The following is a 22,653-nucleotide window of genomic DNA, read 5'->3' as shown; positions in this document are numbered from 1 at the left end:
TTTCAATTCTGCTATTTCAAGGAGGAGATGCTTTGATTCATTTATAGTATCTGCCACAGCTTTGTGGCAGTAAACTGGCAACAAGCATGCCATGTCACCACCCTTTCTCTTTGGTTTCCCCATCAACGATAAATGACATTTTTCTTTAAAGAAATTGGGAAGGGTAGGATTACGAATGGTTTTCTTTCTTGCTTAAAATGTCTGCTAAATGTACTGCAGTGTATATTTATTACATATTATTATGTTTTTTAGGTTTTCTTGTTTTAAATCTACATTTTGCCTGTTTCCTTTTGGCAGGGTTTTGAATTGTTGCTGTCAGCCTTGGGTGATCCCTCAGAAAGAGTAGTTAATGCAACACATCAAGTATTTTTACCAGCTTATGCTGCCTGGACTACAGAACTTGGAAATTTACAGTCTCATCTTATACCTACATTGCTGAACAAGATTGAAAAACTTCTCAGGGTAAATACTTCCTTTATTTATATAGCTAATAGAAATTTAAAAGGTGTGTTCTAAGGCATCTTGAAAGAATGTTGGGGGAACAAAGACAGAAAGTACCACTTAGCGAACATTCTAATTAACTACCTGTTAAAGACTCTATTGGTCTGGAGCCAAGGGAGATTTGAGGAAGTTTTGCTTGACTGAAGCTAGAGGAGAAAGAGCATGATCTGCCGTTTTTTAGCTAAAATAGCACCTTTGTGGCACTAACTTGTATACTATTCACAGTGCTACCTCTTCCTAGCCTCTTCTGAAGACTTAAATATTTTAGATAAAGTGTCAGCATCAGTTCCCAGAATGCAGTGATAACTAAAATATGAGTCTCTAAAGCTTTCTTATTTATACAGTGTCAAAATGCTTTAACTTTTTTTCACTGCAGTAGTTCATGTCCTGACTTTTTAAAGTGAACTTTCCATTCTTCCCAAGTAAAAGAATTGAAGAAAAGTTGAAGAAACAATAGAAACTTCTTGGTCTAATTTTTGTACTAAAAGTCTCTTTTAGAGTCTAGAAGAAAAACATTTCTTTAATGTGTATTAATTATGTACCGTTAAGTTAGATACTTTATAAATAAAATATATTATTTCATTCTTATAACCATTTGAGTTATATTTTGTTTTTTGTGTGGAAACTGAGTGTTTAAGTAACTTGCTCAGGGTCCCAAAGCTGTCAAATGACAGAACCAGGATCTGATATCAGTCTCTAAAACCAAACTCTTGCCCTTTTTACCTCCAGATTTTAAAGGCTCTTAACATAATGTATTTTAACTACTCTGTAGATAGTCTTATATGTATACACATGTATTCATTTAATTTAAAAATTGAGCTGTTTTTTCTATAAATTTCAAAATAGGTGTTAAAAAACTATAAATAGACAACTAGACTGAAGTACTCCTTTTTATGAAACCTAGGGAATTTTTTTAAGTATTTTTTTTTTTTAATATTTGCATTCCTTCTATCTGAGAATTATCCGTACCTGGTTTTTTTGTTTGTTTGTTTGTTTGGGTTTTTTAAAAATTTATTTATTTATTTTTGACTGCATTGGGTCTTCCTTGCTGCATGCAAGCTTTTCTCTAGTTGCGGCGAGCCAGGGCTACTCTTCGTGCAGTGCGCAGGCTTCTCATTGTGGTGGCTTCTCTCGTTACGGAGCACAGGCTCTAGGCATGCGGGCTTCAGTAGTTGCAGCACACCGGCTGAGTAGTTGTGGCTTGCGGGCTTTAGAGCACAGGCTCTGTAGTTGTGGCGCACAGTCTTAGTTGCCCCGCGGCCTGTGGGAATCTTCCCGGACGAGGGCTCGAACCCGTTTCTCCTGCATTGGCAGGCGGATTCTTAACCACTGCACCACCAGGGAAGCCCTGTACCTGTTTTTTTTTTTAGCTCCATTTCATAACACAGCTAATTCCACATTGTTGCTAAACATAGCTTCAGTATTCAGCACACAAGGTAATTCTTCCATGAAGAAATTAACTAATTTAGAAATTGATAGTAAAAAACTAACATATCTGATATTTCTGACACAGTTGTTATTTATAATATAGTAATGACATCTCAAGTGGATTTGAACAGCAATAAATGCTTTCCTCTCTAATGATTCTATTTTTCACTTTAATATTTGGTTTCTGTGTACCATAGTGATCCTTTTACTCTTTTTTTTTTCTGTTATCTCTTTCTTTTGTTTCCTTTTGACATTTCTTCTCCTACATTTTATCTATGCATTGAATTGTTTTAAAGTGCTTCCAATGCTGGCAAATACAGTCGTCACCAAATCTGTAAAAGGAGTTATAGGAATAGCAAGTGCTGCTGCTCGTTTAGCAGTTGAGCGTTTAAAATGATTCCTGGGGCTCACTTTAATTTCTTTAACCTGACTTATAAAATGTCAAAAGATAAGACCCTCTTAAAAGAAAAAAACCTGTAAAAGAAGTTCCATACAAATGAAATGACTGATGTTCACCCTAAAGTTTTCCATACAAAAGATTCTATTACTTCCACAATGCCTTAGTACTTCACATTTTCACATACTCAGAGAAATTCAGAAAAGATTCATGGTCATCTCCATTAGGTGTGATGCTGTGAGTCTAACATACATGTCCTTAAATGTCTTATTGTTTGCCACAGAAAGGAAGAACATCATAAATATATAACGTCAGAAGACTAAAATTAGCTTTCACCTCCTTATATTTCAGGAAGGAGAGCACGGGCTGGATGAACATAAGCTCCACATGTATCTGTCTGCCTTGCAGTCCTTGATCCCATCTCTCTTTGCATTAGTGCTACAGAACGCACCTTTCTCCAGCAAAGCCAAGCTTCATGGTGAAGTGCCACAGATAGAAGGTACTGAACTTAAATTATGGAAGGAAGATGTAGTATATTAACAGCTTAGCTTCCCAAAGAATCGTTTCTGATTAAAAATGTAAAAGTCACTTTATATGACAGCATAATTACTAAAATGTATTATATGTGTGGAACTGCATGGCCGCAGATTGTATGATATCTGGGGTGAACTACATGGCTCCATCTTTTATGGATAAGCCTCACGGTATTATTTTATAATATTTGTACTTTCTTTCCATTCTTAATCTAAAGCCTTTTTTATAGCCTTTTTTTAATAGCCTTTTTTATAGCCTTTTTTATAGAAAATAAGTGTTTTCTTTCATTAATAGAGCTGAATTAATAGTTACCAGGGCCAGTTTATGAAGCTTTTCATTTCCACTTTCTTTATATTTTTTCTTCCCCAGCTATTTCATCTTATTTTCAATAGGGGAAGGTAAATGTAGTTACTCTTTCCTGCTATGTCCTTGATAGGAATATAAGCATATGCAGCACAGGGTTTTTTTTTTCCAAAAAAAAATATGATTTATTTTCAGAAATACATGAAATTAATAGCAAGAGCCAGTATTTTCTTAGCTCAAAGTCTAGCTAACTAGTAAGTGACCTTTGATCCATGGCACGTGGTAGCCCCACTGCACCTAACCCCCAGGACAAATGGCTATAGACAAGTTATTACTATGTATGAGATTCCTTTGCAGCTTTTTTCAGATTTGTGAATTAGCCGTGTCTCTTACGGGCTTCTGATAGACAAAAGAATTATAACATTGAGAAAATCAACACACGGTGTTTTTAGAATTATTGTTTTCATGTAAAGTAAACTGGGCTACCTATAATCTTTGGGATATGAAGCAGTGTGTCCAAGAATGCACAAAGCACAGCATAAAAATGGTGTATACTGTTAGAATGCCAGTTTTACTTCGAAAATTGAGAATGGATGGGGTAGAGTTAGTTTAATATTTTTTAATGATATTGAGGAGAATGAAAATTCAAACTTTTAAGATAAATCTTCATAAAGCACTCACAGCTGGCTACTTTAGGTTCTGCCCCTTCACTCATTAAGACACTTCATCTGCCTAGGGACTTTCCTGTCTTTCTAATTCCCTCTCTTTTTCTTTCTATCTTGCTGTATTGTTCTGCTGGGGCCAGCATAACGAAGTACCATAAACTTAGTACTTTAACAACAGATATTTATTGTTTCACAGTTCTGAAGTGAACTCTCTAGAAGTCTGAGATCAAGGTGTCAGTAGGGTTGGTTCCTTCTGAAGGCTGTGAGGGAAAAGCTGTTTCATGCCTCTCTCCTAGCTTCTGGTGTTTTGCTGGCAATCTCTGGTGTTCTTTGGCTTGTAGATACATCACCCCAGTCTCTGCCTTCATCTTCACATTCTGTTCTCCGTGTGTGTGTGTGCACGCGCACACACTTGTCTCTGTCCAAATTTCCCTTTTATAAGATCAGTTATATTGCATTCGAAGTCCACGCTATTCCAGTATGACTTCATCTTATCTAATTATATCTGCAACAACAATATTTCCAAATAAGGTCACATTCTGAGGTTCTAGGGGTTCGGAATTCAACATGTGAATTTTTAAGGGAGACACAGTTCAACCCACAGCACTTGCTATCATTCATTCATTTAGCAAATAATTCTTAAATGTCACCTATTGCCAAGCACATGTTAGAGATTAGATAGAAAATTTTCAAAACTACTTTACCATCCTGAACATATTCCTTCTGGTGTTTATGTGACCTTTCCTTGTGATTATGTCTTTATCATGCCAAAAATAATCTTTTAAGTTCTTATTGACTTAATTTGACCCTCTGACTTTTAATAGTAGCTGTAAATGTTAATGTTGTTATTCTCACATGTAGGTTATATTTATTATAAATGAGGAAATATTATATCCTTATTTAGGGTCTATCTATATATCTATGTCTCTGTGTCTGTATGTACATCTGTATAATTTGGGATACAGTTTATTACAAGTGAAGATTTAATAGTTTTCTCTTACATAATGAAAATTCCAGAGCACTAGCTAATATTTACACTTGGGATACACTCATAAACAAAACAGACAAATATCTCTGCCATGAAGAGCTTACGTTCTAGTGAGAGGGAAATACATTGAAGAGTCATAACAGTTGTTATTTTGCTGGATTTGTATAATTGTGGTGATTTTTTGACAATAAAATACCTATTAAAATGGCCTTCTGGGGACTTTTCTGTATGTTTACAAGTTAGATGCTCAAATTTTTAAAAATCTTTTTAAATAGAATAATGTTTTGAGGTCCCTGAACCATTCTGATTGCTTATCTGTTAGAACTGAGTTATCCAAGTAATTGCTTATTTCTTGACATTGTTTTGCTTCTGTTGGACCTAGCTTTAAATCTTTGGACCTCACTTTGCCTATAATAAATCTTGACATTATCTAATTTACTTTTAACTGTTCCACTATTTTTCAATAATTTGTCAGTATTTTTGAAGGAATAATATATTGATACATTCCATCATAGTATCACAGATTGTGACCAATATGATATAATCCTTTTTGAAATTATCAGATATGCTTCGACAATATAGAAATATGAAGTACAGATATCCCTCACCATCCAAATCTATTTGATTCCTAGGTTGAGATAATGACAACTCAAGCAGAAACCTCAGATAGTATGGGATACCATGTTACCTAAATTCATTTATTTGTTTGTTTGTATGTGTATTATGATAGCAAATAGGAGACTTCAGCTAGCAAGGGATAACCTTTATCTGTACTTAAGATATTGTTAAAAGCCTTGGGCAGCATAGGAGGACAATACCATCTTAATTTTGTCTTTGAGCATTTTTAAAGTTATTTCATGTTTTCTTAAGTTTAATAATTATCATTACACCATTAATATGTTTTGAGAAAATGCTGCATCCTTAATTGTGTCTTTTTAGGGTGTTAACCTCTATGCAGGAGTTGCTAGGCCATTAGGAATTTCTGTTCAACAGTTAATGAGCTGTTGGTAGCATTATTCACTTAACAGCCATCTAAGATCTGTTCTTTAATAACCTGGAATCTGATTATGATCTGTAGAATCATAGATTTTATTGATGTGTTCAAATTTTACAATATACTAGTGTATATTCATGTTTTATTTACATAATTTTAAAAGTAATTTTTTCAGTTTTTCCCCCAAAACTTTTAAAGTATATACATGAGACTCTGGTTATAATATTTATAATACATTTTTAAATAATAATTTTGCTTTATCTTACTGGTCACTGGTTTTAACACTTTATAGTAACTTAATGTTTATCAAACTATGGAACATTTTTTAAATAAATCATTTAATATTGGAGATTAAATACTTAAGAAGCCTGTTCAGCTCAAGTTTTAATGTATTTTAGGTCATTATTCTCTGGTATTAAACAGTTTTTCCCTGCTGTCAACCTATTAGTTTCTTGCTGCCTGAAGGAAATATTTTATCATAGTTATTAGTTTTTGACATAAACAGGCTGGTGGAATTACAAGAATTTCTATTTTTTTAAAACCAAATTCAAATCCATATTTTAGCTGAGATCTTATTTTGTGGCCAATTTTAATTTAAACTAAGTGAAATTTTACTCTTCACTGGCAAGCTCTTTCATTACAATATTCATTTACTAGTTATTTAGTCTCATAAAATCTTAATTTTTGAGATTTGCTAAATTTGTTCACATGTGACAAAAATTTACAGTTGATCCTTAAACAACAGGAGTTTGAACTGTACACGTCCACTTATATGTGAATACTTTTCAATAGTTAATGCTATAGTACTACATGGTCTGTGGTTGGTTGAATTTGTGGATGTGGAAGAACCTCTGATACAGAGGGCTGACTGTAAGTTGTAGGCAGATTAACCCCTGATTGTATAGGGATCAACTGTATTTCATTTTTTTCTAAAAATGGTTTAATTAATATATTTTAGTTTTATGTTTAAAGTCTATAATAAGCTAAATAAATATTAGGAGACAGAACCTTACTTTTCTTTTGACAGAATAGCTAACTTTCCAAACTGTCATTTTCTATGTGATTTATTTTGCTTCTAATTTTTGTAGTGACTAGGTTCCCTCGGCCTATGTCGCCTCTTCAAGATGTGTCTACTATTATTGGAAGTCGTGAGCAATTGGCAGTACTGCTACAACTTTATGATTACCAGCTGGAACACGAGGGTACAACAGGCTGGGAGAGTTTACTATGGGTTGTCAATCAATTGTAAGTTACCACCTCCATATTCATTTGGTACATCTCAATCAGTTGAATGAAAGATAGCTCACTATATTTAGCCTGGGCACTAAGGGACAAAATATAACAAAATATTAAAAAGCAAATAGCAAGACATAACTTGGCATCATCTATGGTAAATTTCTTTAGGAGAGGAGATTTATACTACTAGATACGTAGTTATTTATCTATGAAGATGGTGCTGCTGTATTATGTCAGAAGACCTATCTGCTGCCTTATTGTCTACAAGTGGTGATGGATATTAAACTACATCCAGACTTTTCATTTCTGAGGCTAAAGTGGATGATGCCATGTTAGCCAAGCTCTTGTATGAAATATCAGCTCCATTGATTTGAGTCTCATTAACTCCATATTTAGAACCCTACCATTAAGATTCCATATATTTTATGGCAATCAGTTAAAATTTATTTTAAGAAATTTATAGAATATAAACTGAAGACTTTGCAAAGGGTCCCAAACACCTCCTTTGCATTCCAATTTTACTGGCTATGAAAAGCAGAACAGAAGATATTGTTAGATTTGCATTGTTTGGCAAGGAATTGGCAAGGAAACAGTAATTTTATTTGTACCCCTGCCTATTTTTCTTTCCTTTCATATGCAGGTTGCCACAGCTTATAGAAATAGTTGGCAAAATTAATGTTACTTCAACTGCCTGTGTCCATGAATTCTCCAGATTTTTCTGGCGCCTTTGCCGGACATTTGGCAAAATTTTTACAAACACTAAGGTAAAAACTTGTATTCCATGTTTTCTTATATGCAAGAGACATAGAAATGTAATGTGTTAATTAATGCTATAGCAGAGTAAATAAAAGCGTGAGACCTTCCTTTATTCAAATTATCTTTTAATACCTTAGAAAACTGTGATAGTAAAAGAAAATTCTAGCCAGTAATATTCTTCTCTTTATTGATTTTCAGAAGATGATTTAGCCAAAACTTAGTTTGTATCCAGATTTGGATATAAGATCTACTCACTGTGGATATCTCAAAGCTTTCTAGCATAGGAAGTATCAGCTAGGGGACTCAACTGCGATTCTTTGAATGTGCTTCTGGTACTTTACCATCTACCACAGATTCAGGAAGCAGCCATTTGCTCAGCATGCTTTAGTCAAAACTTCAGGTGATTATAGAATCAAAGCAGCTTGTATAGAATACTTGCTACAAGATACAAGCTCTTGGAATAGAATGGACACTTGAGATAAATGCTACATATTTCAATCACTGTCGCATTTGCCTATCTAGGTTATTCTGTAGCTTTAGATATTAAATTGGAATGTCCTTAGGTCCCACGTTCTTCTTCAATCCTGTTAATCCATTTGTCTTCATAGCATATTGTTAAGCCAGTTCTTTAGAGCTCTAATAAAAACATAAAAAGATGTAATTGCTATAATCAAATGTTAATCAAGACATTTAAAAGGTAAAAATTTTGTGTAGCTCTTTACTATTAAACCTGTAGTTACTGAAACATTTAGAGCATGACAGTTTGGTATAGTGGACTGGACAAAATTCGGAAAATGGGTTATGACCCTGTTATGTTTGTATCCTATGATAAATCATTTAATGTATCTGTGCTTAATCTTTCCATGTGTGAAATGAAGAAGTTGCTTCAGTGTCATTTAATTCTATAAGTCTGATTCTGTAGATTAATCTTTTCACAGTGGTCTACATCTCAGTTTAAATTGAATTTGTAAATTAATATGCCTGACCTGTCAATAGGAGGACAAAAACCAGAGCTTGATGTTATTGTAGAAGAAACAAAATCATTTTACATTTTTCGCTAACATGTAATTATTAAACAAATATAATTTGATTTTACTGGTAATCACGCTTGGCACAATTTGTTTGACATCTCCAAAAGAAGTAGCTGTTATTTATTTTACTTTTTTTACAAAAACAATTAGGAGTTCATTTTAGCACTTAAGAGTAAGTGGTTGACTTCAGTGGCCTGAAATCTGAAATCCAATAATGTTAAAAATAAAAAATTGAAACAAACATTTGCTTTAACTTAAAATTTTAATGTTAAATTCTGTACTTGATGTTTAAAATTAAATTTAAAAGAAGTTAAAGACTAAGCCGATGGATATCTAATGATGAATATGTTACTTATTGAATACCCTAAATGAATGGAATTTCATTTTCATTCCTTTTATATACAGCAAATTTTTTCAATAATTCTAATCATATAATATCTGCCTAAATACCATTTCTAACATCAAGGTCAGTTTTAGGAGGTAGTAATTTCAAGCACTTAAAAATCACCTTGGAAATTATTTTAATTTAGTGAAGGAAACTAAAAGCCCTTCAGAAAACTTGCTGACCTGAATTGATTTTTTAAAATATTTTATCTCTAAAAGGTGTTGTTTTCAGTAACTTAACTCTTCTTTTTTCCTATGGCTCTTAAGAATTGTTATGTTTTTGACTACTTGAATCAACGGTCTATAAAACAAAATAAATAAATAAGTAGTAGTAGCAATGGTAGTAAACATTTTATTTATTTAACCATTGATTGGTCTGTTGAACTTGAGACTTTCTGGATCTTTTCTTTGGATTGCTTAGGTAAAACCTCAATTCCAGGAGATTTTAAGACTGTCTGAAGAAAATATTGGTAAGTTTGTTCATTATTACTTTTAAAAACAATTGAATCTCTTTACTCCAGAAAAATACTTTATTCATTGTATGTAAAGTGTATAAATAAACTAGCAAGTACAATTGAAAAGGAAGATTTATACTATGGAATTCTTGGTTTTACAACTCTGCCACATCTAATATCCTCCCCATGGAGTGGCAGTAAGATTAATCTTTGTCAATTTGATTGTAAATATCTACCTTCACTGTAATCAAATTGACCTAAGGCTGAGCTTCTCAAATTGAGTACTTGTACCCTTGGAGAGTTGAAGTGGTATATTCGAGATACTGAAAAGGAAAAAATAAAGAGCATCTAATTCATAATTAGTTACTTAAAACTTTTCAAACTTAAAACAAATTGTAATTGAAGAGAATGCAAGATACACATATATGGTTTTTAAATGAAACATGAGATTTTAAAGAAACTACAGGCTTTAATGGGCAGCTCCAGCCCCTCTGTTCATAGTTTTCACTTATCTGTCATAAGAAGTCTAGTAGTAGCACCACTGGCCTAAGAACTCCTTTATGTGTGGATCTTATGTCCATGTGTATTTTTCTGATTTCTTAGGAATGAATTGTGAAAAATGTTAGGGACAAAAATGTATAGCCCCCCTGTTTTGTTTTTAAACTTGGTTGATTTTGAATGTATAGGTAATTCTTATCTCGGTCCTACCTTATTGATTTGAATTGAGTCATCTGAAAAACTCCATTTTGGGCTGTCCTCAGAGATAGTTAGAGAATGAATAAATGATTCCCTTTAAGTTTGAAAATGTCGATGAGATTTTTTTTTTGACAAATGCTTCCCAAAGTTTATATTTAATAGCTTTCTAAAGGGTTAATGCTTGGAATACCTAATAGTTGGTATTATCTCTTTAGTTAATTATTAATTCTGATGATAAATTGGTGAAGAATATTTATATATTTTTGGAAACTGATAGCTTTTAGAGTTATTAGTTAGCTGTGAATATTTAGCTGTTCATATAGGAAGTGATTATTAACCACTGTATATACAGTCTGTATCTGTGAATTCAACTTAAGCTTATATGTTCCTAGCCTCAGATTTACCTCTCAGCTACCATAGTCACAGTCAACCAACATCAGTACTCCCCAAAAGAAAAAATTACCCTTACCAAGAGAATAAACAAACCTCAAATACTAATTGATATGAAAATGGAACTTTCTTTTTTGCTGAAAATTCTTTCAGGACAGTTAAATACGTTTTTTCAAATCAATTTCTTTATGTACTACTTTCTGAAAAGAATTTAAAACCATATAAAAATAGAAAAAAAGTAATTAAAAAAAGTTTGAGTACATAAAAGCAAATGTAAAGCACTTAAAACAGTGCCTAAAAATCAATAAGTGAGAGCTGTGGTGCTATAAATAGCAACTGTCATATCACCTCTGGAACATTTTTATTTTTAAATCATCTGCGCCTACTGCATAAGAAAATCTCTTATGTTACAGTAGTCACAGGACACTCACCTGTGATTGGATGCTTTCCCCTCTCCCCATGCTTTACTTAGCCTCCCTACTCCATGAAAATAATCAGGGTTCTGTCTGGCTGAAAATCCCTATACAGGATGCAGGAGGAGCTCTGGAACTAGGCTAGCACTGGAAACTAAGTAGTAGCTCATATCTGGAAGCAGGTGAAATGTGTATCTGGGTGCCTCCTTTCAGCTGAGTGCCTTTACGTTTTACTGAATACTGCAAATTGAAAGCCTGACAATTTATGAAGACCTGCTTATATGGGCACTTGGGAGAGTGTTAAAGAAAGCTCTGATTTCTGACTGTGCAAATAACAGTAGAGCATCTCATTTTGGTTATTAAAGTTTTTCCCATCTATCGAAACTATTTATGCTAATGGCTCTGAAAAGTATTAAGTTGTATAATATTTTCACAACCACCAGTGGACATGTTTTAATTTTTATTTGTAAGCCTTGTAACCAGTTGTAATTTTAAATATAATTTGTCTTATGACTTTTTGCTTTACATTTAAAGCATACTCAGATTTTTTAAATTGTTTTTGTGATTTTAGATTCCTCAGCAGGAAATGGGGTCCTCACTAAAGCTACTGTCCCCATTTATGCAACAGGAGTCCTTACGTGTTATATTCAGGTAAGGGAAAAATTCTTTTGCTGGAAAATGTAAAGCACTTTCTATTTAGAAAGATAGCTAATACTATGTCTTTTAATGTGTTTATAATTGAAAATGTTACCCATAAATGAAAACAAAATTTATTTATTCATTGCATTCAATAAATAATTTACAGTGGGGAGCATATTTCAGTAATAGTCTCTGAGGAAAATCTCTGTTGGACAAGTAAATTTAGAGATTCTGTGCTTCTTGATATTTTGTTAGAGGTGTTAGATTGCACTTATTTAGCAATTTCTTTGTGTTTCATGATAATTTTTTCATTAATAAACAACAAAGCACATGTGTTAGGTGAAGCACACTACAAAATGCTGTAGCATACTGTATCATCATTTTTAGTAAGGTACTTTTTAGTAATACTTTATTTTTCTTATTGTTACTGCATAATAAATTACCCCAAAACATAAAGGCTTATCATAACCCTTTTATTTGCTCACGGTCTTTGCTCAGCTAAGCGTCTCTTCTTGCTGATAGTCGCTTGTGTTGCTGCATTCACTTGGTTGGTTGGTAGGGGGTTCAGCAAGGATGGCTGAGCTTCAGTCTCCATGTAGTCTTAGGGCCTCTCTCTGTCTTCAGGGCCTCTGGAACAGCAGAGCCAGACTCATTACATGGTGGCTCAGGGCTCCCCAAATTGCAAAATCAGACTCTGCTAGGCTAAAGCCTAGGCTTGGAATTAGCACATCACTACTACTACATTCTATTGCTTAAAGCAAGTCACAGGCCCAGCCCAGATTCAAAAAGAGGGAACTAAATGAGAGCATGAACCAGGAGATGTGGTTCATTGGTGGTCACCAATGTAACAGACCACCTCACTCTACTTAACATTGTTTTAAGTAAACACATTATGTTTATTAAGGCATATCAGTCATTTTTAAGTGTGAGGCAGTCCCACCTGTGAGGCGAAGATACGGACTCAAAGCATTTTTAGGAATTAGAATGTGAGAAGCAAACAGGAAGATCTTTTTTCCCAAATTTACCCAATTAATACCTAATTTCTTTTGCCTTTTGTATTCAGAGTACAGCAGTTCATATTTATTGCACTCTTCTTCCAAAACAGATTTGAACCATCCTATAATATTAAAATATAGTTCTACAGTATCACATGATACCTTGCAGCAGAAGCTCCAACTCTGTTAAAGTAGTACAGTATTCTTTTAAACTTTTCTACACTAGTTTCTAAGACTACTCCATAATATGTATACACAGAGAATCCCTGTGTTTAGAATATTTTAAGTCATGTAACCTTAACAGATTGTATCTATTGTTATTCTTAAATTCATGGAGATTAAGTCCTAGCACATATTACGAGGCACAATAGCGTGAATACCATTTTCCTCTTTAATTTTAGAAGCTCTTCCAGCATAATAACAAGTGTGATATCAATATTTTTCTCTCTCATTTTTAAGCTCTGGCAGTTGGTTAGTACGTTGATTTTTACCATAAATGGTATTTTAAGGCATAATAAAGTATGAAGTACAAAGTTTGCCTCATGGTAGTCCTTCAGTATAGGTTTGTTGAATAAATGAATAAAGACATGTTTTTTGAGCCACTGTATGAAATCCAAATATCTAAAGAGATAAGAACTTTCCTGCTGGTTACAAAATGTGCATTGAGGTGGCTGTCCTAGATTGCCCACACCAGCTGTTAATATTTTTCTTACTAAACCAAATTTTCTGTTAGAGTTAATCACTGCCCTGATTGCTTTGGTAAACAAAACCTATTTTGAATCGAATACATGAGCAGTATTAAATTTCAAAGCTGAGAAATTGTATTATAGTAAATTTTCAAATCAAAGGAATCCGTGCTCATTTAGAAGTATACTTCATAGGTCTTATTTCACACTTAAGTTTTTTCGGATTTACAGTTTATCTTCCAAATTTATAGATACTCTGTTTAATATAGTAAGCGACTATAAATGAGTGAGAGCTATATTCCAACATAGCTCTGATGCTGGTTTGTCAGTGTCTAAGTTCTTCCCTAAGTAGACTGGCATATTATAAAACTGCTGTGTCCATCCTTTATTCATGCTGATCATTACTTTTGTCAATCACTTATCTGTACCTCATTCTAAATTAACCTGACCATGTAGAAAAAAGGTAGGTGGTAATCTAGTCTTCCTCCTGGATCTATTGATATATACAGAAGCCATTTATTGTTGAGCTAATAAAGACCTAAAGACAAAATACCTGACTCTATATATATTTATTTTCTGGTAGAATGTCAGATTCCCTCCCTTAGAGATTCAGGTTAATTTAACATACAGTTATTTTTTTAACTTTCCTATTTAGTAGACCTGCTTTTTCTAACATATTTCTTAATACAGTACTGTGTAAGAAAAAAGAAAGAAACATTTTCAGATTATTAAAATAATGGTTTGTCAAAGAAAAATTAAAAGTAAAGATTATTTTTTAGTCAAGGGTGCGACTTTTAAGAACACGGTGGTCTATATTTCAGCAAGTGTGAAGCTTCTCACCACTAATAATTTCTCAGATATCAATTTTCTACTCTTAGGAGGATAACTATTTTAGTGGTTTGTATTTAAGTATTTAGAGCCAGAGTTAATGGGAAGTAAAATTGGTAAAATAGATTTTAATAAAAGAATATACCTTGTTATATTTTAAACCAGAACTATCTAATCGATAGTGCAATGATGTAAGTAATCTGTATCTGAGCTGTCCGGTAAGGTAACCACTAATCACACATGGCTGTTAAACAACTTGAATTGTAACTAGTGCAACTCAGGAACTGAATCTTTTATTTTACTTCATTTTTAGTTTAAATATAAGTAACCACATGTGGTGAGTGGCTACCATATTGGACAGCACAGGTCTACATCTGTGAATCAAGATAGTCTTTGTCCTCATACCATTGTGATCATAGATATGCTTAATAAATATCTTTAATTGAAATACTCCCAAATTAGGATATTTTCCCCTTATTTGGTAAAATTTTCTAATTATAGTTAGGAAATTATGGTTTTAGTTCTACTTGATTGCGTGGAAATTCATTATCAGTCTTTTTCCTCTGTAGGAAGAAGACCGAAAGCTGTTAATTGGATTCTTAGAAGATGTAATGACCTTGCTTTCATTATCTCATGCTCCTCTTGATAGCCTGAAAGCTTCTTTTGTGGAACTGGGGTAAAAATAATAGCTTATAGTTTTTTAAAAGCTATGTAAAGTTTTAAAATTGGATTTATAGAGTACATACTTTTAGTCTAAAAAGATTGGCATACACACCAAATCTCTTGGTTTTGAGACTGAAGATTTTTTTGTTTGTTTTTGGTTTTTCCTATTTGTACATTCTTAATATTTTGTAATCAATGCATTATAATAAAAGAATGGGGGAAAGGATACAGACATATCTTCTTTGAAGCAGTTGGAGAAATAAAGTCAAGTACAGATTTGAAGAAAATTCAGTATCCCAAAACTGGAAAAGGAGCCCCAAGTGAAAACCAGCTCATTAGGCTCCTTTTTCCATTCCATTTGATTTGCCTAGTCCCTCATAAGCACATCATCTAGCTGCTTAAGTAGTTTTATCTCATTCTTTACTTATGTGTTTATTAATAATACTGTCCCACATTTGGATAGGCTTCACAGCCAACTTACCCTTCCATATAGGTGATTTGAGTTATCCTAATTGATCCTACAAACAACCATATGATGTAAATAGGACAGTATTGTCCCAGATTTTTATCGATGCAGAAATTAAAACCCACAGAGGTTATAACTTACCCATCTGGCTCTTAGTCCAGTGTTTTTTTCTCATAAGTAATAAATTTTATTTTACTTTATTTTTTTGTAATTTTAACTTTTATGCTATTAAAGAGTTAAAATATCTATCATAATTGCAAATGCTTAGAGAAACTAAAAGTATAGTTCCTGAATATGCTAAAAGTTTGTAGTTTTATAAGGTGACTTCCTTTTTTAAAGAATCTTAGATGTAACCTATTAAACCATACATAGTAATTCTATATGTTTTGCCAATATTTTTATCATTAATATTCCTCATAAATTTAGTATTTTTCAATACACCAGTAAGGCAAAATAGACTTTAATGAAAGAATATACCTTTTTATGTTTTAAACCAGAACTATGTGGCTCTCACTTTTAGCATTGATTTTTTTTTCTTTCAGTGCAAATCCAGCCTACCATGAGTTATTGTTAACTGTTTTATGGTATGGTGTTGTCCATACTTCAGCACTTGTGAGATGTACTGCTGCTAGAATGTTTGAGGTATGTAAACAAATGCTTCTATTGGTTCAGATCATAATGATTTTCTTTGGAAGAGGGAGAGGGAATATTTCTTAAAAAGGCAGAGAGGCTTTTCATACTATGGTATGTTGATGTATATTTTATGGCATTGAAGAGTATCTAGTTGTGTACTGTGTGATGGGGCAGAAATTTAGCTTTGGTACATTTCAGATTATTTTCTAGCCTTATTGGTTCCTTGAATGTTATTGTATTATCATTTCCATTTCTCAGAATTTCTTTTAAATCTTATTTTAATTTCCATCCTATGTAAATCTTCCTGGCTATACTTTCTATTTACTGAGGCACACAGCTATTAAAATAAATTAAAACAATATAAGATATCTTTAAAGTTGTAAAATAATAGTTGGATTCATGAGTAAAATATAGTTGGATTCAATACTTGCAATTATGGAAATATTTATTTTACTGATTATTCCTACTTCATTATTCCCTCACCTTTCATATCTGTAATAACAACATCTCTATACATTGACTGCCCATAGACTTATATAAGACAGAAGAGACTTCATATAATTTAACTAGATTTTCTTAAATTGCCACCTACCCAAGTTTAGTATGAAAATTGGAATACCTATCTTTTTATCCATCATAGAGGAAATTATGTTAGCCTAGTGTACATATATATATGTTTCTAGAACTTGAATTTGAGCACTAAAATTGGTTTAGAGTGTTATTTACTGTTCTTGAGTCTTCTCGTAGAGCCATACTGGCTGGGTTCAGGGTCTGTCTCTGCCACTTAATGCCAGTTTCAAACTTCTCTGTGCCTTAGTTTTCTCATCTATAATGTAAGTGAAGATGATAATAATAAGTATCCATCTCAAAGGATTTTTGTTAATATTAAATGAATTAATACTTCTAAGGTCTTAAAACAGTGTCTGGCACATAATAATAAGAGCTTAATAAGTGTTAACTATCATTATGATTACTGTTTTTTTTAATATGCTGTTACTTCACAAAATAATATAATAGTTTAGGAAAAGTATACTTATCCAAACTAAAATTGTCCTTAATACACATGTGATTCTTAAAATATCTTAAAGCACTTATTTTCATAAGAATTAGACAACTCAATTTTTCCTGAATTTCAGAATTTTTACATAATTTAAGATAAATTGCAATCTAAAGGATAGAGCACTGACAGATTTAAAATATATACCTTCTAAAACTCTTAAATATATAAAATAGATCTGTGGAATCTAAAGAAAATTCCATCCTTATGAGGAGGTTGGAAATCCTCTGAACATGTTATTCCCAAAATTATACATATTTGATCAAAAAAAACGAATCACATGTTCTTTGTCAAGATAAATTCCAAATTAAAAATTCAGTTAGATGTCTAGCATAAGTGCCTTCTGGGTATAAATAATTTTTGATTATTCAATATGCTGAAAAATAATTATTACCATGAAAGAAAAAAGTTTTTCTTTAGCCTCCTCTCCCCCCCAAAAGAAAAAAGTATCCTATTTCTTTAATGTACTCACTTAATAGGATTTTATTCTAAGACCGTAACAGCTATTTCTTTCTCTTAAACCATTTATTTCTAAAATGTATGTATATACTGGTGAAGCATACAATATAAATGAAAATAAAGAAAATGAAGCGTCCTCCCTTTTTACTTGTTTCTGTGGTTTTTTTTCTGCCTTATTTCTTACATGTGGTTTTTGTCTGGTTTTGGTTTCTATGTCTGCTGTCAGTGCTGGCTGGAAACTATACCTATGCTTAAGCAGTTTTCAGTGTTCTCTCAAGTTGATTATGATTTTCTGAGTCTAATCTGAGAGACTTATTTTAATGATTTTTCAAGTTCATTTATGATAAAAAAATTTTTACTGAGCATGCCAGTAAAAGTCATTAGTAGGAAAAATTAAAGTTACTTTTTTGTCAGTGAGGCTTATTTTGAGTAATATTGTATTAAAAGAATAATTATTTCATAAGATTTCTTTTGATACTAATACTTTATAATTTACAGTTATGCCTGCTTCCCCCACCCCCAAAATGAGTCAATTCAAAATAAAAACATAAAAAACAGGTCACTTAAAATTTTTAATTTTTTTAATGTGAGACCAGAAACTACTGAGAAGAAAGCAATAAATGGATATACCAGGAACATAATATGAGATACTTAGTGAAATTGAACACTAAATTTAGCTCTGAGTTTTCAGACAGCAGGACAAAAAGGGGAAATCCAATGTCATATTATTCTCATTGTTAAATAAGAGACAATATATTCTTGATGTAACAAATTATTATTGAAATTGATTTATAAAAGAGACTTTATTATGTGACTTCCAGTGTGACATAATGGATTTCCCAAACAATGCAGAAAAGAACTTCATATAATGATTTCTTAACATCAATCATAAGGAGATAAATCAGGTAACATTAAGACCACAACTCAAAGAAGGCATGGGCTTTTAAGACAAATGTGACTGAGTCCATTTTCTAGCTCTACCTCTTTTGGGTTCTAAAACCCTGGGCAAGTTATTTAACTTCTCTCAGGCTCAGTTTCTTCATCTGTTAAAACATTAATAATAATTGTACTTACCTCATCATGTTTAAAAATCAAATGATAAAGTGTGTCTAAAATGTGTAATAATTAATAGCTCTTAAATTTTGCTTTCCGATTTTCCAGCTTAATAAATTAAACCTAAAAACTCCAGTGCAATGAAAAATTAACTTGCCCCCTGGATTATCCCTTTTTTTTTTTTTTAATGCTTTTTGGCTGGCACAAGATAGACATTTCAAGATACACTTTACTAATTCGAATCTAAGCTACCTTATTTATAAAATGATACAGAGAAGAAAATTGTATTTAATGTATTTGAACTTCTTCCCCCTATTTCTTTCTACCTGACATCTGTAATGTTTAAGGTAGTAACAGAAGTTCTTTTGTCATTTTATTCCTGCCTAAATTATCCATGGTTCTGTTGAAATAAAAATTATTTCAGAACACTGAAGTAGATTCTAAAGTGTATCAGTTGTTAAATGGTAACAGATTATTGTAAAATTAAAAATCTCTGGTAAAGGGAGCTCTGCTCTCTGATGTGCTGTGTAGGAGGAATGGTTAACCCAACACAGTGTTGCGTTTTTGTTACTAAAAATTCCATGGCATCTTCCATCTTCCATAAGGACTAGTTCCATTACAAGGTGAAGAGATTGATTAACATTTAGGATTAATTTGTGTTTACATTCTGAAATAGAGAATGTAGGATTAGGATGTTACCCTTTTCTGTTGAACTCATAAAATTCCGTGGTTTTTATAAAAACAATGCATACAGCTCAATATTGTCCTCTTGTTCTGCGATTTAGGGTTGGTTGCTAAATGAATTGTTTTATGATTAGATTATAGAAATAGGTCTAATTGTGCTCATTGTATTTTTTTTATTTGAGCTTTTAGAGAAATGCAAAACAAAGAACTATTTGTAAACATTAACTAACTACTTGGACCAGACAAAAACATTTTTTAATTAATAATTTCTTTTTCCAAACATATCACAAATCTTATGTCCTTTGAGTAGTCATAATAATTCAACTTGCATTTCTTGAATGCCTAGTCTTTGTCAGACACAATATTTAAGTATATTATGTGTAGTTAGTAACACAATGATCCTTTAAGGTAGATGATAGTGTCACCATTTTCAGATGAGAAAACTGAGTTTCAAGGGATTATGTAATATATCTAAGGCCACATGACCAATAAGTGGAGAGCTAGAGTCTGAACCCAGGTCTGATTCCCACATGAAATAAGTACTTTCCACTAGGCTGCATTATATCTCTGTACCTCAAGAAATAAAGCTACGTGATGTAAAAGGTTGGGAATTTTTGTGTGTGATTTTTAAATTTACTTGCGTTAGAACAATCAGAAGCAATTTAGTGGTGGCTGCTAGCCATTTGAGTTTGGTTTAAAAACAGTCCAGTTTGTACCTTGTTGGTCATAACAAAATTATATCAGATTTATTTAAAGAATTTAACCATAGAACCCAGTATGTCTTCTTTTTGGTTTCTTTAAAAACAAAAAAAGATAAAGCTTTCTTTTAAATTGAACATGGAAATTGCATAGACTATTTGACCAAAAGTACAAACTGCCATTGAATTGGTAACAAACTGTTTTCAGGGACTGCTAGGCTGTGTAAGCTTTATTTTTCTCCTAAGCATCCTCTGCCTTTATAAAGCACTCTAGTAGCAACATTTGCTTAGCTTCTAATTTTGGTTTTGCTTTTGTCTTTTCTCTCTTTCTCTTGGTTGTTCCTTTCTTCTTCCTGTGGCATTGTGTTTGCTCTTTCCATGCATCACCTGTGAATACCCCCTGCGCTGACCAATCAGCTGTTGGTGAAGGGGGTGAATGAAACTCTGGTAGCTCAGAGGGTTGTTCCTGCTCTCATAACTCTCTCCAGTGACCCTGAAATGTAAGTGTCGTTCCTGCCTTTTACATTCAGCATCCCTTTCAAAATGCGCCTGTCAAGAAATAACCATCAGCTTTTAAATTCATTGAAGAATAGATTTAGCTCTTTAAAATAGTAATATTGAATTATGCTTACTTGATTTTAAACTTTATTATACTACTATTCATGTATTTTTTTTTAAGTCAACCTTCACAGTAAGCCTAATGACAAGGCCATATATTGAAAAGAATATATTAGTAGCATTTATTAGTCCTCAATAAACGTTTCCAAAACTTAAAACATGCTGATGGACTATTTCTTCCAAGCCAAGAAGGGATGCTCTGCTAATCTCACTAACATGTTGTTACCAGTAAGTATAGTGGCATGAACCAGAGGCTTAACATTTTAATGTCTCGTGTGGGTGACTAAACCAAGAAAGGCCAATGAGTCTGCCTGCCCATCCTCAGTCACAGCTAACCCAGTTCTCATTCCAGTTTACCAAACCATTTTTTATTGCATGTTGACTGGTTTACAGCTGACTCTTCGAGGCATGAGTGAAGCGTTAGTTGACAAGCGGGTTGCTCCGGCCCTTGTTACCTTGTCCAGTGATCCTGAATTGTGAGTTTCACAGACTGCGACCTTAAGTTATCCTGTCTGTCTTTTTGAGCATTCTTCTTGGTCTGCTTTTTTTAAAATTTAATTTGTCATTGCTAGAGACTAATACAGTATATTTACCTTGTACTTACTTTGATATATATTTTAATAATAATCAGTTTTTCATCTCAAAGAAAGTTTCAGTTTCTTTCTTTTTTAATTTTAACAGCTCTGTCAGGATTGCCACAATTCCAGCCTTTGGCACTATTATGGAAACAGTTATTCAAAGAGAGGTAGGAAATGACTGGAATTTATCTAATCTATGTACTGTTGAGGTGATGATAACACATTACTATACATGTACCCGGTAGCATCATACCGTTCATTTTATTTCTTAGTTACTTATGGGCCAGAAGAGGATCTCAGTATTTGAAAATATGATAGCCTACCAAAAGTATATTTTCATATGCTAAGGCAATCTCTAGTCTTTCTTCTCAACTAGAAAATTAAGTATAAGCCAACTCTCAGATGTTCTATTTTAAGTCTATCTGGATATTGCAGTTTTGAATAATCCTTCAAAGCAGATTTAGCTCCAAAGGCTTCTATTATCCAGTAGACTTCTGGATAGTCTACATAAACTCCCAATTGCCAGTTTGTACAGATTTGAAGACAGGTTTTCTCAGTTTCACGAACGGAGGCTAGAGGGTACCTATGTTCTTGTAACTGTCATTGATAATCAAGCTGCAAGTCATGTCGTAGACTGGTATCATCTTTTTGCAGCACACATCACTGTGACAACCCTCTGTCACGCCTGCTTCAGGAGATTACCAAAGTCTTCCTCCCTAAATATGTATTTTGATTCAGAAACTTGTGATTTAATTTTCAGTTTGTTAGGTTCTATCTGCAACATTAACTATAAGACACTTCTCAAAATTAGTTATCAGAATTTTATTCTTTATTATCAAATTGGATATGTCCTTACACAATGAAAAACCCTATACATTAGAAAGTAAATTATTTGTGGGCATATCACTTAGCTACTTAAATGGAAAACAAGGTTTTCCATCTCATAGACATTTTACCAAAAAAAAAAAAATTATATATATATATATTAAACTGTTCTGTAAAATTTTTTTGTCATATAGATTTTTTTTAATAACAAAAACTAAACAACCATGTTAGTTGTGGGAAAAAATGTTTTCCGTTTTTTCACTTATATATTTCACCAGTGGAGCAAAATAAAAAAACACATTGTTCTGCAAAGCTTGCAGTCTTGGCAGAATTTCAACATATTCTTAAATCCCAAAATAAAAATGTCTTTTAGGGAAATATGAGTAAGATGTAAGTCATTAATGACTCATTGCTTTCAGAAGGTGAATAAGTGGGTAACTTACACTCTGATTTGTTTTAAGAATTATAATTTAGATACAAAATCATCAAAACTCTATCTTTATCCCTAAATATTGTGGGGTCTTTTCTACAGTTTGTCAGGGAATATTTGTGTTTTTAAAAAACAAAAAATGAATTAACAAGCATAAACAAAAATTTAAG

General features: G+C 32.6%; 1 protein-coding gene across 6 annotated transcripts in view; it reads left to right on the top strand.

Annotated features, from left to right (window-relative positions):
- Positions 1–22,653, top strand: part of RELCH (RAB11 binding and LisH domain, coiled-coil and HEAT repeat containing) — a 123,333-nt gene that overhangs the window by 77,921 nt on the left and 22,759 nt on the right. For 4 of the 6 annotated variants that reach the window (XM_061170508.1, XM_061170506.1, XM_061170511.1 and 1 more), the window contains 10 exons: positions 298–462; positions 2,678–2,825; positions 6,899–7,055; positions 7,687–7,810; positions 9,639–9,687; positions 11,743–11,822; positions 14,889–14,995; positions 15,991–16,090; positions 20,450–20,532; positions 21,332–21,395. In XM_061170508.1, coding sequence (XP_061026491.1) covers positions 298–462; positions 2,678–2,825; positions 6,899–7,055; positions 7,687–7,810; positions 9,639–9,687; positions 11,743–11,822; positions 14,889–14,995; positions 15,991–16,090; positions 20,450–20,532; positions 21,332–21,395 — 1,077 coding nt within the window. Of the gene's footprint in view, positions 1–297; positions 463–2,677; positions 2,826–6,898; positions 7,056–7,686; positions 7,811–9,638; positions 9,688–11,742; positions 11,823–14,888; positions 14,996–15,990; positions 16,091–20,449; positions 20,533–21,043; positions 21,127–21,331; positions 21,396–22,653 lie in introns of those variants that run through there. The other 2 variants (XM_061170507.1, XM_061170510.1) reach the window with 2 other exon arrangements.

Source organism: Eubalaena glacialis, chromosome 15 (assembly GCF_028564815.1).
Source record: "Eubalaena glacialis isolate mEubGla1 chromosome 15, mEubGla1.1.hap2.+ XY, whole genome shotgun sequence".
NCBI classification, from domain to species: Eukaryota; Metazoa; Chordata; class Mammalia; order Artiodactyla; family Balaenidae; genus Eubalaena; species Eubalaena glacialis.
The sequence above is the reverse complement of the archived record's forward strand: the minus strand, read 5'-3'. Positions and strand labels throughout refer to the sequence as shown.